This window comes from Aulostomus chinensis, chromosome 4, assembly GCF_037954235.1.
Source record: "Aulostomus chinensis isolate RoL2024-O1b breed Wild chromosome 4, RoL_Achi_v1.0, whole genome shotgun sequence".
NCBI classification, from domain to species: domain Eukaryota; kingdom Metazoa; phylum Chordata; class Actinopteri; order Syngnathiformes; family Aulostomidae; genus Aulostomus; species Aulostomus chinensis.
The window spans coordinates 7695001-7708416 of NC_141323.1; the positions used below are offsets into that span (position 1 = coordinate 7695001).

General features: G+C 48.4%; 1 protein-coding gene and 1 long non-coding RNA gene across 2 annotated transcripts in view; one reads left to right on the forward strand and one right to left on the reverse strand.

Moving 5' to 3' along the window:
• Positions 1 to 2902, reverse strand: part of LOC147262495 (uncharacterized) — a 2919-nt gene extending 17 nt beyond the window's left edge. The window contains exons 1-3 of the long non-coding RNA XR_015112390.1: positions 2879 to 2902; positions 391 to 518; positions 1 to 274 (exon numbers count right to left, since the gene is read on the reverse strand). The exon at positions 1 to 274 is cut by the window's left edge and continues 17 nt beyond it. This is a non-coding gene — a long non-coding RNA (uncharacterized LOC147262495). The remainder of the gene's footprint in view (positions 275 to 390; positions 519 to 2878) is intronic.
• cog5 (component of oligomeric golgi complex 5) overlaps positions 1 to 13416 on the forward strand; it is a 60562-nt gene that overhangs the window by 39723 nt on the left and 7423 nt on the right. The window contains exons 9-14 of the mRNA XM_086201412.1: positions 5444 to 5574; positions 6190 to 6349; positions 6818 to 6930; positions 7014 to 7091; positions 8521 to 8602; positions 12604 to 12799. Coding sequence (XP_086057538.1) covers positions 5444 to 5574; positions 6190 to 6349; positions 6818 to 6930; positions 7014 to 7091; positions 8521 to 8602; positions 12604 to 12799 — 760 coding nt within the window. The remainder of the gene's footprint in view (positions 1 to 5443; positions 5575 to 6189; positions 6350 to 6817; positions 6931 to 7013; positions 7092 to 8520; positions 8603 to 12603; positions 12800 to 13416) is intronic.

Here is a 13416-nt window from a genome sequence, read left to right on the forward strand (position 1 = left end):
TGACTAATTAGATTCTCAAGGTTTAACACTTTCCCCTGATTCTTCTGTCTCGTGTTGCTCGTGTGTGGAACCTTTTCTGGCTGGTCTTTTCTTGTGAGAGTGACATCAGTCAAGGCTCATGATGACGATACAAATGGCAGCAGCTTCACTTCCTGTCTGGACTTTGGTCATCCCTCCACATTTTGTCAGTATAGCCACTGCCGGGTCCATAATTGTACCAGTCAGGCTCTCATCAGAACAGTTACAGTCTACCTTTATCGTCTGGCGGGTAAATCTGCAAGGTCAGTGGACAAATTAGGGTTACTTGCCATTGTCATAGCAACAAGATCACCACTGGACAAAGAGCACCGAATGCTAGACGAGCATTCAAATCTTTCAGGATGACAGCACCTGATTTCTCCTGTCGCCCTGATCTCCGTCTGTCTCCTCATCTGTTTATTCGAGGAGTGGAAGCAGAGACGATCATTCCAGTCCAGCTGTTTTACTGACACGATCAGCTCAGCAGGAGGCGTGTTTTCCTGCCGGAGAGATACATAGAGACAGACTTGGAGACACCAGGATGGCGTTGATGTTCAAACATGAGCAGCAGAGATACAAACCACCCTAGAGACAAGAGACAGCCCTTGTCTTCTTAGCTGTGATGACAGTGAGGTGTGTGTGAAGCTAGCAGCTAGCTTCTGCTCATTCACATTCTCCAAAAATGCATGAGCATTTTTACCTGATATCAAGCCTACAGGCTGCTGGCGCTGGCCAAGCTCCTGTTGTGTGAGCTCAGACAGGTGTGTGAGTGCAACAGTCGCTGTGCTGTGTGTGACACTGCAGTCATAGGTGCTCTATGGGTTAATGTCCCTCTGGTGACCAATGACCAAGTTCTCCGGAGCCTTCGGGCTCCCACATCCCAGATCCTGGTGCTGCTGGAGGAGGCTCCAGACCTGAAGAGGCTCCAGCTGCCACCCGTAGCTCCACCTGCTCACGTCCCCGTCTGTCCATCAGTCTCTCCTCCTGTCTCTCCTCCTGTCTCTCTCTTTATCTCTGTCCCTCTCTCTCCTTCTGTCTCTCTGTCTTCCTCCATTCTCTGTCTTTGTCTCTGTCCATCAGTCTCTCCTCCTTTCTCTCTCTCTTTATCTCTGTCCCTCTCTCTCCTTCTGTCTCTCTGTCCTCCTCCATTCTCTGTCTTTGTCTCTGTCCTGCTCTCTCTCCGTCCCCACTGATCCTGGATCTGCTCCACCTTCCTGCTGGTAAAGGAAGGTTCTGGTGGCTGCTGTTGCAGGATGTGCTGCTGATGGAGAATTGTTGGGTGGAGGTTCATTGAAGGAGGGAGGTGCTGGACCTGCTCTACTTGGACAGAGTCAGGACAGAACTTTGGTTGGGGTTTGGTGCTGCATAAATAAACCTGACTGGACTATTAAACCTGAAGCAGGTCCATCAGTCAGTCTGGTCACAGTCAAGATCAGGATTGCCTTCAGAGACCAGAACACAACACATTTAATAGATAGTTTAAACAAGCAGGGAGTTGACTCCATCTGGCCGCCCTACAGGAAGTGTTTAAGCTGAGTCATTTCCTGTCGCCATCAGGTGCGCTGTGACTCCACCCATCAAGCAGGTTTGTTGACATTCAGCCTGGTAGTTTTTGTGTAATCGTGCTGACAGACAGACCACAGAATCATTAATTAGAGGATTAAGATCACAATGAGGTCCAGGTTGACTACACTGCTGGATTTCCCTTGGTACCGCTGGGCCCGTGTGAACAGGGATCTGAACCCTCGACATCTGCACAATTCCAGGGGGGGGATTATAAACCCCAAACCTCATTAATCATCACAACAAGGAATTAAAACTCCAAATGAGGAGCACAGCTGGCACGGTGGCTCCATCTTCAGTCAGGAATTAATCAGTTATTGGATCACGTTACTGAAGTGAAATGTAGCTGCTGAATTGACCCTCAATATCACAGGGGAGTCCTGGAAGTTACCAGCTGAAGCCAAGTGGTTCATTTTTCCAATACTTTTTTACCTGAAGTTCAACAGTATTATAGGAATTTTAAGAATTATTTTGTCATTGTTTCCTGCATTGATTTTTTTTTTCCAATATAAGTGCAGAATGGCGTTGCCGTTTTTCCGGGATGTCGTCTCTTACCTGCTTCCTTTTCTCTGCAGCATCTTTACTCTTGAGAATCTCAAACACTGCTGAGCCATTTACCTGGATGTGCTCACGTGGCCGTGTGATTTCAGTGCAAAGGAGCTGTGTGTGTTGAGGGTTGTGTTGAAGCCCAGCGGGAGGATTTCTATGTAGGATTTGTAGTTCTTCTCTTCAGAAACTCTAGTCTTCAATATATTGTATCTTAAACCTTTTGTGAGTCTTTTTGGTTCCTTGCAGTGTTCCTGTCTGTCTGCATGCACCGTAGAAAAGCGATAAGCTTCCTGCTTCCAACATTCCACCATATTACTTCCAAGTGTTTGTTCCCCAGTGACGCGTGAGCTGCGGACCCTCTCTGGATGGTGCCAGCACAATGTCACAATAGAAATGAATGGAAAAATAATTGAAGTAATTACAATGAGGGGACTGGGAGAGAGCTCGGCTCCACCGGCCTTCCTGCAGACGCTGTAAGCACTCGGTACACAGAAGAGGAACAGTGAGCGGCTCTGCCCCGTGACACTTGCTGGTACATCTGATGACTGACATTCTTTCCAGAATGTTGGAAATGCCCATAAATCATATCTGTACAGTATTGTAGCACAAGTTCAAGAGGGACCATAAAAACGCAAGTCACCATCAGATTTGGTAGCTTTTAAAGTGTGTGCATGAATTAATGAAAGTTCTGAAAGTTTGGAAGATAAACTTAAATATCTTGAAGGGTTCAATGTAGAGCTGAACTTACTCAAGTTTGTGCAGAACAAGAAGAGCAGAATCTTTACCGAAGGATAAAACCTTCTCCAGTCTTCAAACAGCAGGAAGACTCAACAGCCGTGCCCCAAGGTTCCCTCAGTGTCATGATGACGAAAGCCCAAGATCAGACTGCTTCAGTCTTGTAGGCTGGAGATCGATTCTGGCCGTGAGAGAGTGTTCTTCTCAAACTCTCTGTGTCTGGTGGCTGCATTTGAATATTAAAACTGGATTAAACCCAACATTATGGCTGTGCTCTCCTCCATTTTGATGAAACTGGAACAACGAGAGTCTCCTCTGGTTTACACCAGGAAGAAGAAGAATAAAGCAATCAATAGAATTTATCTTGTAATCATAAAATAACCAATACTCACACCAGAGAAGCAGCAATTAAAAGCAGTTGTCATTCTTGAATTTATCAAGTATAAATATCTACATCTAGATATGTCCACATGTACTACTACTCCTATTACTGCTTGTATCAGATTACAGAAAGTGAAATGAAGGTAAGGCTTCGGCAGAGTCGCATGGCGGCGCTCAGCACTGACCTGCTGCAGGCTGACAGCTGAGCTGCCTCCTGCTACGTTAGGGTTCATAACCTGTTACAGAAATTCTCGTGTTGAAATATTAAAAAACACCCAGCAAAAGCCTGGCAGAGGTGCCGTGTGTCGGCCATGCAGAGCAGTGAGTACACACTCACGACTAATCGCTGTAAGTCAACATACCTCTGCATTGACGCTCTACAACTTTCCAAATTAATCGTCCTAGCGTTCCACAAAGTACAAGACCTGTGTTGTTACCAGGTGTGATCTACGATGAGCAGGGTGATGATGGGTGCTGTCCTCGACATGATGTCACCGTCTCATCTCTGCAAACTAAAACAATCCCTTTATTTGTTTGTTAACTATAGGCAATATTCCCTCGAATTATGTCATAAAATTTTAAAACTCAAGCAAAAGACAGATAAGAAATGGCATCGAATGAACTGCAGTGTTTGTCAGATATGGGCTGTAATACCCACAATGCACCTGTGCAGACTGATGAGGAGCCTGTCAGCTGGTGGCAGCCAGCAGCTCAGCAAAGGATGCCAGTAAACCCCCACAAGCAAACATCACACTGTGAAAGTCAGAAGGTGAAAAGGGGGTATGGTGCTACAACAGGACAGGGACTGAGGCGTAAACCTGGAGCCACACAAGCAGGGATTTGGCGATGGCCCCACAGTCCCCTGACCCCACGTAGGGGGGGTGTGAGGCTGAGCGGCTGGAGCCCCCAAAGACACCATCAGCAGAATTAACTGCTTAAGGCAGTTGACAACACTTCCACCTGTGTGTTTGAGTGGGGGGCCAGGTAGGGCTCCAGAGAAGCTACCCCCCACCAGACAAGCTACCCCCCACCAGACAAGCTACCCCCCACCAGACAAGCTACCCCCCACCAGACAAGCTTTCAGGGTCAGGACACAGTAATGTTCTGGTTATTCAGTGTCTTCAGTTCTCTCTGTCTCTCTCTCTCTGTCTCTCTCTCTCTCTGTCTCCCCCCCCCTCTCTCTCGCTAACATTCCTCTCCTGTCACTTACCTGAACTTTCTCACACATGGCTGCAATACCATGCTAGCATCTCATCATCATATTTCCTTATCATAACTGGTGGTTCTACTGTTATACCCCAACACTGCCATGGGTCCTGGTCTCTACTACAGGTCCTGGTCTCTGCTACAGGTCCAGGTCTCTGCTACAGGTCCAGGTCTCTGCTACAGGTCCTGGTCTCTGCTACACGTCCTGGTCTCTGCTACAGGTCTCTGCTTTTAAAACACTCCTGAAAACTCATCTTTTCTCCTTGGTGTTCGCTCCCGGCTAAGCAAGCAATCTTGGCTCTCTCTCTCTTTCTCGCACTTGCTCTCTCTCTCTTGCTCTCTCTCTTTCTCTCTCTTGCTCTTGCTCTCGCTCTCTCTCTCACTCGCTCTCTCTCTCTTGCTCTCTCTCTTTCTCTCTCTCTCTCTCTCTTGCTCTCGCTCTCTCTCTCACTCGCTCTCTCTCTCTTGCTCTTTATCTCGCTCTCTCTCTCTCTCCCCCTCCTTTATACTCTCTTTTTAACCTACTATTGTTTTAAATTGACTATTATCCCTTGTGTTGTTGTTGTTCTTTGTTGTTTTTACAGTTGTACAGCTTTTGGTTGTCTGAGGTCATTGTTAAATGTGCTTTATAAATAAATGGTGACTTGACGAGTGCAATGTGCCTCTTCGAAGCGAGAGTCGTGTCGCCGTCTCCTCAGAACCGATTCTTCAGGTCCAGAGGAGACACCCCGGGTCTCATTGCTCTCTGGTGCTTGAAGCTCTTTGATTTTTCTATCATCCACCTAAAACCAAACCAAGAGAAACACATGCACACGAGTGGGGTGTGGTGTAACCTGTTGGCCTGTGATGGCTCCAGTTCTGGGTTCACACTGTAGAACCAGGGCCATCTCAGCAGGTGACCCAGAGATCAAAGATGAGCCAGGAACTATGACCTGTGGTGAAGATGAGAACCTGGACACGTCATCATCAGCTGATTCTTGTGTGCGTTCAGATTATCTGTCTCAAGGAGTCGACCTGAGTGGGATCGACGTGATCGAGAACGACCTGCTGCTGATCAGCAGAGCCCGCTTGGAGGTGGAGAACCAGGCCCAGAGGCTGCTGGAGCAAGGCACCGAGATCCAGGTACACGCACACACAGGTACACACACATAGTGACCCACTGTCAAAGTGATAATGTTGTCATGACGGCAGTAGAGAGGAGTGATGTCAAAACCTGTTAGGTGGTGAGACAAAGATGCACACAAGAGGAATACAGCTAGAACTCTACTGGGACACACACACACACACTTTAATGGGACAGTGTACCCTAGAGATCAAGGCTTTCTGGGCCAGATGAAGGTTTGCAGTGTTGTGCTCTTACACAAGGTGCTGTGTGTGTGTGTGTGTGTGTGTGTGTGTGAGGTATTATGTAAAGGAGTTGGTGTGTGTGTGTGTGGGAGCTGGTTTCAGCTCAGAGACCCTGTAGACCATCATTTGAGTGGGAGCTCTGATGATCTAAACACAAGGACTCCTCTCCTGAACCAGTGCACCAGTCAGAACCTCCGGGGTGGGTCCGGATCCTGGATCGACCCACTGCCTATCCAGACCTCCTTCAATGAGCTGCTTTTTAAAATGGACATCAGGGGCCCAGACTCAGACCCTATTATAGGCTCCATTCCTGGAGTTTACAGGAGGTTCCTGCCCCCATGTTCTGATGGATCCACATGATAACTGTCCTGCTGTTCTTGTGTCTTGCAGAACCCGACCCAGGTGGGCACGGCCCTGCAGGTCTTCTACAACCTTGGCAGTCTTAGAGAGACCATCAGCTCTGTGGTGGGGGGTTACCGAACCACCATACAGGACAACATCATCCGAGCGCTGGATATCAAGGGCCTGACCCAGCCGGCCAACCCCAGAGGTCGGACCCTAACACGCAGAGAGCTGCTCTCTCTTCGTCCTCATTTCTGAAAGAATGGAAACTGTGACATTTGATCATGTGACCCAGTTGACTCCATCCAAATTAGGTTTTCAAACCACAGCCATAGAGAAAGAACAGTCGTGGCTGGAGGGGGTGAGCGCATCACTGTTCTCATGGATGTTCTCAGCAAACTGGAGGGCATGTCCACCCCCATGCTCTCTGAACAATGCCTTCTTCTTAAGTAACATCTGTAAATCTACAGTATTTATCTTGATTTCGTAACTTTTACTAACTGTGACGAAGTAGATAAACTACATAACATGTTCAGTGTTCCATTCAGAGGCGGTTCAATACTCATCATGAATCATGTCTGACAAGATCTTTCTGTGCCGCGCATCACTCAGCTAATAAAATGGTCAGAGGAGTTTTTATTAAAGATGAATGACCCAGCGACGACTGCGTTTGCAGGAGCTCCAGGCAGAGCAGTGCTGCCAACCCCCGGGAGCACCGCAGCCTTCCGGGCTGCTCTGTGGACTAACCTGGAGAAGCTGATGGACCAGATCTGTGCCGCGTGCAGACAGGTAGGACTAAGCTGCCCCTGAACAAGCTCCACCTCCCTCAGGCCTAACCAATGAACCATCAAGGCTTTTCCATGTTTTGCCAGGTGCAGCATCTGCAGAAAGTCCTAATGAAAAAGAGAGACCCCGTCACTCATGTGTGTTTCATCGATGAGATTATCAAGGTGAGTCGGGCCACACCTCCCAACGGTGGTCTCAGTTCTGGGGCTGCATCCTTGAAGGGCCTGGGAAGGCCTGCAAGGCCGAACCAGCAAGTGTTAACACGTAAGCACTGACACAGATTGTGTGCCTGTGCCACGCCAAACCCTCGGAGCACCTCCATTGTTGCATCTCCTGCAAGTGGTAAGGAGAGGAATACACCTGTGGGAATTTGATAGGCCGATGATGGCTGATGGGTAAACATATCGCCCAGCCCAGCAGCCCATCCAGGTGCAGCACCACCACCTCTGCCGAGCCTCAGTGCACATCAACACATTCTCAAAGGTTTCATGTTTAAGATGAATATCATAGAGTTTCAGTACCATGAAACATGTGATTGTTAGTCTGCCTGTGTTGTTTCTACCTCGTCACTGCCCATGTGTTGTTACCCTAATCTCGCTGGAATTCCTTCACATTTGGCACAAATATCCACTGAGATTGGACGATGAGCTTCAAAGACTTTGGTGGCCTCACATGGACACAAGGAGGACAGCCCTCTGGAGGCTGTGAGGACGAGAGCTACCTGTGGTTGTATCAGGAGTGAACGTGCCATCATTCTCTCTCTCACCTCCACACAAACCTAGTTCAGAGCTGGAGGCTGTTACTGTGGAAACCAGGCTTTCACCAATTAACCAGAGATGGAGGTGTGAGTTGGAGACGTAATGACATCCCTAAATGCAAGAAGTCCTCAGTATCTGTGTGTGTGTGTGTGTGTGGGGGGGGGGGGGGGTGTCATAGACCCAGCAAGGGCTTCTGTAGCCAGTCAGGACACCTGACACAGGACTCCACATTAGTTATTTAATGAACCTCTGCTACGTAGCACCTGAACCCGTTAGCATGCTAACAGGCTGAGCTAAAATCACCACGGGTTTTTTGTCTGTCACTTATGGCCACGTCTTCTATGTGAGTGTATATTTTGTGGCTCCATTGATTTCATTTTGAGTGGTTAAACTCTGATCTTCTGTCCAGTTTGGCTTTTTTTCCCTTTAATATTCTCTCGTTTTTGAGATGCTAACGTAAAACGGACAGTAATGATGTTGGATTACTGTACAGACCCATGGCCTTGAAACTCCACCGCCAGCTGATGGTTTGGTTATGAGATATCACGGTGGCACAGCCACAGCTCACAACACTGTAGGCCCCGTACAGTGCGCTGCCTTTTGTTAATCACAAGAAAAACTCTCATCAGCAGAAACAATATCAGACAGAGAATTCAATGAAGAAGCCTTGTTCCTGCGGCAGGAATGAGGCCTGACAGCGCTGTGCACCTGCTTATTGACAGACAGAACTTTCTGAACGGCTGGAACAGGGTTCTCGTGGGCTGGCCGTGCGTCTGGAACTGCTGTCTGTTACAGGGTGGATGAACTAAACTGGTCTTCCTCTTTCTGCTGACAGGATGGTCAGCCAGACATCCTCTACACCTTTTGGACTGATGTCACTAACACACTCAGTGAGGAGTTCCACAGAGCAACTGAAGGTGAGCTTGGTCACGCATTGATTACTGCAACTCTCTTCTGGCAGGCCTCCCTGCAGGCTCATTCAAGCCTCTGCAGATGATCCAGAATGCAGCAGCACGTCTGGTCTTCCACCAGCCCAAAAGGGCACATGTCACCCCGCTGCTGGTTTCAGCTCTGCTGGAATCAGTCAGAGGGTCCAAGACCCAGCACTTAGTGACTATGTAGCACTAACTGGGTTGTGTTATGTTGTATGTTTGTCAAAAAAAAAAAAAAGGGCGGGGGCGACACTTCTTCTGCCACTAGATGGCAGTACCTGTGACCAAATCACAACTGAAGCACTTTGGCGCTACTATGGGTTTTTCCCTCAGTCTGAACTCTTGCTTGTGTTGTACGTCGCTTTGGACAAAAGCGTCTGCTAAATGAAATTGTAGAATTGTAGAATTGTAGAATTGGTCTCTTCCCTCCTACTCGTGATTTAAACCGAATGTGGAGGATCTGTACCCCAGTGTTGAGCCCCCATCAGCTCATCATCCCTCTCTGGTTTCTCCTCCTCAGCCGTGTCTCTGACACGCTGTCAGAGCAACACAGAAAACAAATGACCCCAATGATGAAAAACTTTAAATATACCAGAGAGTCTTTGTAAAGGGTGGACATGGAAAAAATAATCTTAATTATGCTAACAATAACATCTCTCTCTCTCTCTGATTCATTCAGATTCAGATGACTTTATTTATCCCCGAGGGGCAATTAAAACATCTCTCTCTCTCTCTCTCTCTCTCTCTCTCACGCGCACACACACACACACACACACACACACACACACACACACCTACCTTAGATGAACAGCTTCTATTTGAGAGTGTGAGAGAGAAAGAGAAAATTTGAATTTTCAAGAGACCTTTATTACAAAAAGTGTAACATAGCACCATTCTTAAGCATAAAAATGGAATCACACGACTAGACCCTGCGTTTTCAACTGTACATGAAGCTCCATTCAAACACCAAGTACTCTCAAACATATCTAAGTTTTCAGTTGCACTGTAGGAGCCGAAGTCAATGAGTGTTCTAGATTTAACCAGAGCAGCGAAGACCAGAGCAGCATCCTGAATCTGGCCGTTACCAATCTTGTTTTTCCTAGTCAAGTAAGTAGCCATTTTTGCTGCTCCCAGAATGAAGTTAAACAGTTGATTAACAGATTTCTGCTTTCTAACATAACGATACCCAGAACTGTAAATCTTCTCTGAAAATGCTTCACTGAAACAATCAAAAAGCCCATCCAGTATGTAAAAGAGTCCCACTGACCTTCAACGGTGTATAAACGCATGAAAAGCAGCTTCTCTCTCTAAACTAAAAGGCAAGGCAGTTTTCTTTGTAGCCTGTTCTCCCCACCAGTTTGTCTCCAGGCTTCATGGCATCATAACAACATCCTCTGCCCTCAGAGCCTCACATCGACTGAGGAGAAACTCCATAGAAAACCTTGAACAGGGAAAAATGGGAGAAACCTCAGGGTGAGGAGGGGAGGAGGATCCCTCACCAGGAGGGACAGACGTGCAGGAGATGTTGGTACAGACAAGACAACAGTTTATAACACAGAATGGAGGAAACATGGAAATGTTAATAACAGTTGAAGAAGGAAGCTTCTGGAAGGGGAGGCAGGGAGAGCAAGCCAGCTTGATGGGGGACTGAATGGTAGACTGGTTCATGGAAGGGGAGGCAGGGAGAGCAAGCCAGCTTGATGGGGGACTGGATGGTAGACTGGTTCATGGGAGGGGAGGCAGGGAGAGCAAGCCAGCTTGATGGGGGACTGGATGTAGACTGGTTCATGGGAGGGGAGGCAGGGAGAGCGAGCCAGCTTGATGGGGGACTGGATGGTAAACTGGTTCATGGGAGGGGAGGCAGGGAGAGCAAGCCAGCTTGATGGGGGACTGGATGGTAGACTGGTTCATGGGAGGGGAGGCAGGGAGAGCGAGCCAGCTTGATGGGGGACTGGATGGTAGACTGATTCATGGGAGGGGAGGCAGGGAGAGCGAGCCAGCTTGATGGGGGACTGGATGGTAGACTGGTTCATGGGAGCGGAGGCAGGGAGAGCAAGCCAGCTTGATGGGGGACTGGATGGTAGACTCGTTCATGGCAGGGGAGGCAGGGAGAGCAAGCCAGCTTGATGGGGGACTGGATGGCAGACTGGTTCGTGGAAGGGGAGACAGGGAGAGCAAGCCAGCTTGATGGGGGACTGGATGGTAGACTGGTTCATGGAAGGGGAGGCAGGGAGAGCAAGCCAGCTTGATGGGGGACTGGATGATAGACTGGTTCATGGGAGGGGAGGCAGGGAGAGCAAGCCAGCTTGATGGGGGACTGGATGGTAGACTGGTTCATGGGAGGGGAGGCAGGGAGAGCAAGCCAGCTTGATGGGGGACTGGATGGTAGACTGGTTCATGGAAGGGGAGGCAGGGAGAGCGAGCCAGCTTGATGGGGGACTGGATTGTCGACTGGTTCATGGGAAGGGAGCGCAGGCCGGTGTAACAGTAGGGGATAAAAGGGGGGGACGGGGCGATGCAGGTGGCTGTTGGAGCTCTGGTGGACAATGTTGGCTCACTTCAGGATTTAAAACAGAAAGAAATGCATTCACAGCAATAATACCATGCAAAGCTCTCCACTCTGGTTTGACTTCATGACCCAAACCACAACAGGGCACCAAAGGTGTCAAGTTTCTTATTGACCCTTCTGATTAAAGATTTTAACACAAGTAATATAAAACATTTTACCACAATTCCTGTACAAAGACAACGAGTCAACTCCATCCAGCATTCTGGCCCTGGTCTGGGGTCAGTCCTAGATTAGGAAAAGGATCACTTTCATCCAGCTGAAACTTCCCCTCAAAGTAATCTTTCAAAAGCACACTCCCAACTGTAAAAGATGAATATTTCTGCAAAACTTGAGAAACAGCACGCATCGATCTAACCCTTAGAACATGGGCCACATTTTCATAGTTTTTAAATCTCAACCAGCCACATTTAAAAGCTGCTCAAGAGTCCATACATGTGGTTTCAAGAAGATGTCAGGCGTTGTGGTGCTGCTCTAAGCGAAGTCAAAGCGTAAATAAGGGGTTCCTTTAAAAGCCAATACAAAGAAGTCGCCTGACCAAGGATCTTTACATTCAATAAAGTCAACTCTTTGAAGAGATTCCTGTAAATGATGGGCAGCTGTGAGGAATTCAGTCTCTTGGGATCCATCAAGAATAGAGACTTATCCATGTCCCACCCTCCAACAGTTCTTAAAATGGCACCAGCCACAGGTTTCCATCCCAAGTCCTTTTGGTCAGTCAGCAATTTTTTAATGAATCGCATGCAGAAGGCTGCTGTCCTGCTTTGCAAATGAACCAGCCCATGACCTCCTTCTCCTTGAAGTATAGGACCTCCTGAGGAACCCAGTGCAGTTTGTCCCAGAACTCCAGCAGCAATGATTGGATACTTGACAACAGTTGTACAGGAGGGTCAACGCAGGCTATTTTATGCCACAGAAAGGAAGCCACCAGATTACTGATTACTAATGCATGTCCTCTGTAGGACATCTGAGGTTTAAGCCTTCTCCGTTTATCTAAACGGCCTTTTACTTTATCAATGAGCCCCTCCCAGTTCTTCTCAACAAAATTTTCGTCTCCAAGATAGACTCCCAGGTACTTAATGCCACCGTTTTTCTAGGTTCCAGAAACCCAGTTCTTACAAGAAATTAAAGAAAATACACATTTACTGAGAAAAAAGAAGTTAGAAGATAGAGTTCACTCTCACAGGCCACGGCGGACCAAACTCACCACGCTCACCACAACCACTCCTTCCAGACACTCCCAGCAATGCACTCTGACAGGGGGGGAGAGAGACAGAGAGAGAGAGAGAGATGGTAACTGCAGTGTAACAAAGGGCTTGTGCACCACCAGCTCAGAAACGCCCGATGATGACTTCGCCGGCCTTCGGCTGTCTGCTGACTAACACCTGTTTTCTTCCACCTCCTTCTATTTCCTGTCCAGCCTCATCCTACCTGAAGCAGGCCTTTGAAGGAGAATATCCAAAGTTGTTGCGACTGTACAATGAGCTGTGGCGCCGCCTTCAGCAGTACAGTGCCAGCCTGCAGGGGGCGCTAACAGGCAGTGGAGGGATAGATATCAGTCTGGACTCAGAGGCAGACAGCAAGGACCTCTTCACTCAAGATAAACCAGACTACAAGTAAGTCCCCTCTGACTGCGTTTGATTCATACCAGGCCAGGACGGTGATAATTGGTAGTACTGCTGCTGGAGGTCAGAGGTCAGGTTCTCCTACAGAAGGCATGAGAGGAGGGTTTTAATCATCATCACTGGTTCCATGCTATACAAAACTAGCATGTTGTGTCCTTTTATAAGTGTCTACCAGTGGTATAACTGAGACACCAGTCACATGTGAACCAGTCACGACTGTGGTTGTCAAGGACGCAGCCATACTGCTGAGACCACTGCAACACCCAGAATGCACTGCCTCTGCACCGCTGCTAAACCCCTGCTCCACTGCTACTAGACCACTACTGCATCACGACTGCACCACTGCTACACCCCTGCTCCACTGCTACTAGACCACGACTGCACCCCTGCTCCACTGCTACTAGACCACTGCTACACCGCTGCTACACCCCTGCTCCACTGCTACTAGACCACTACTGCATCACGACTGCACCACTGCTACACCCCTGCTCCACTGCTACTAGACCACGACTGCACCCCTGCTCCACTGCTACTAGACCACTGCTACACCCCTGCTCCACTGCTACTAGACTACTACTGCACCGCTGCTACACCCCTGCTCCACTACT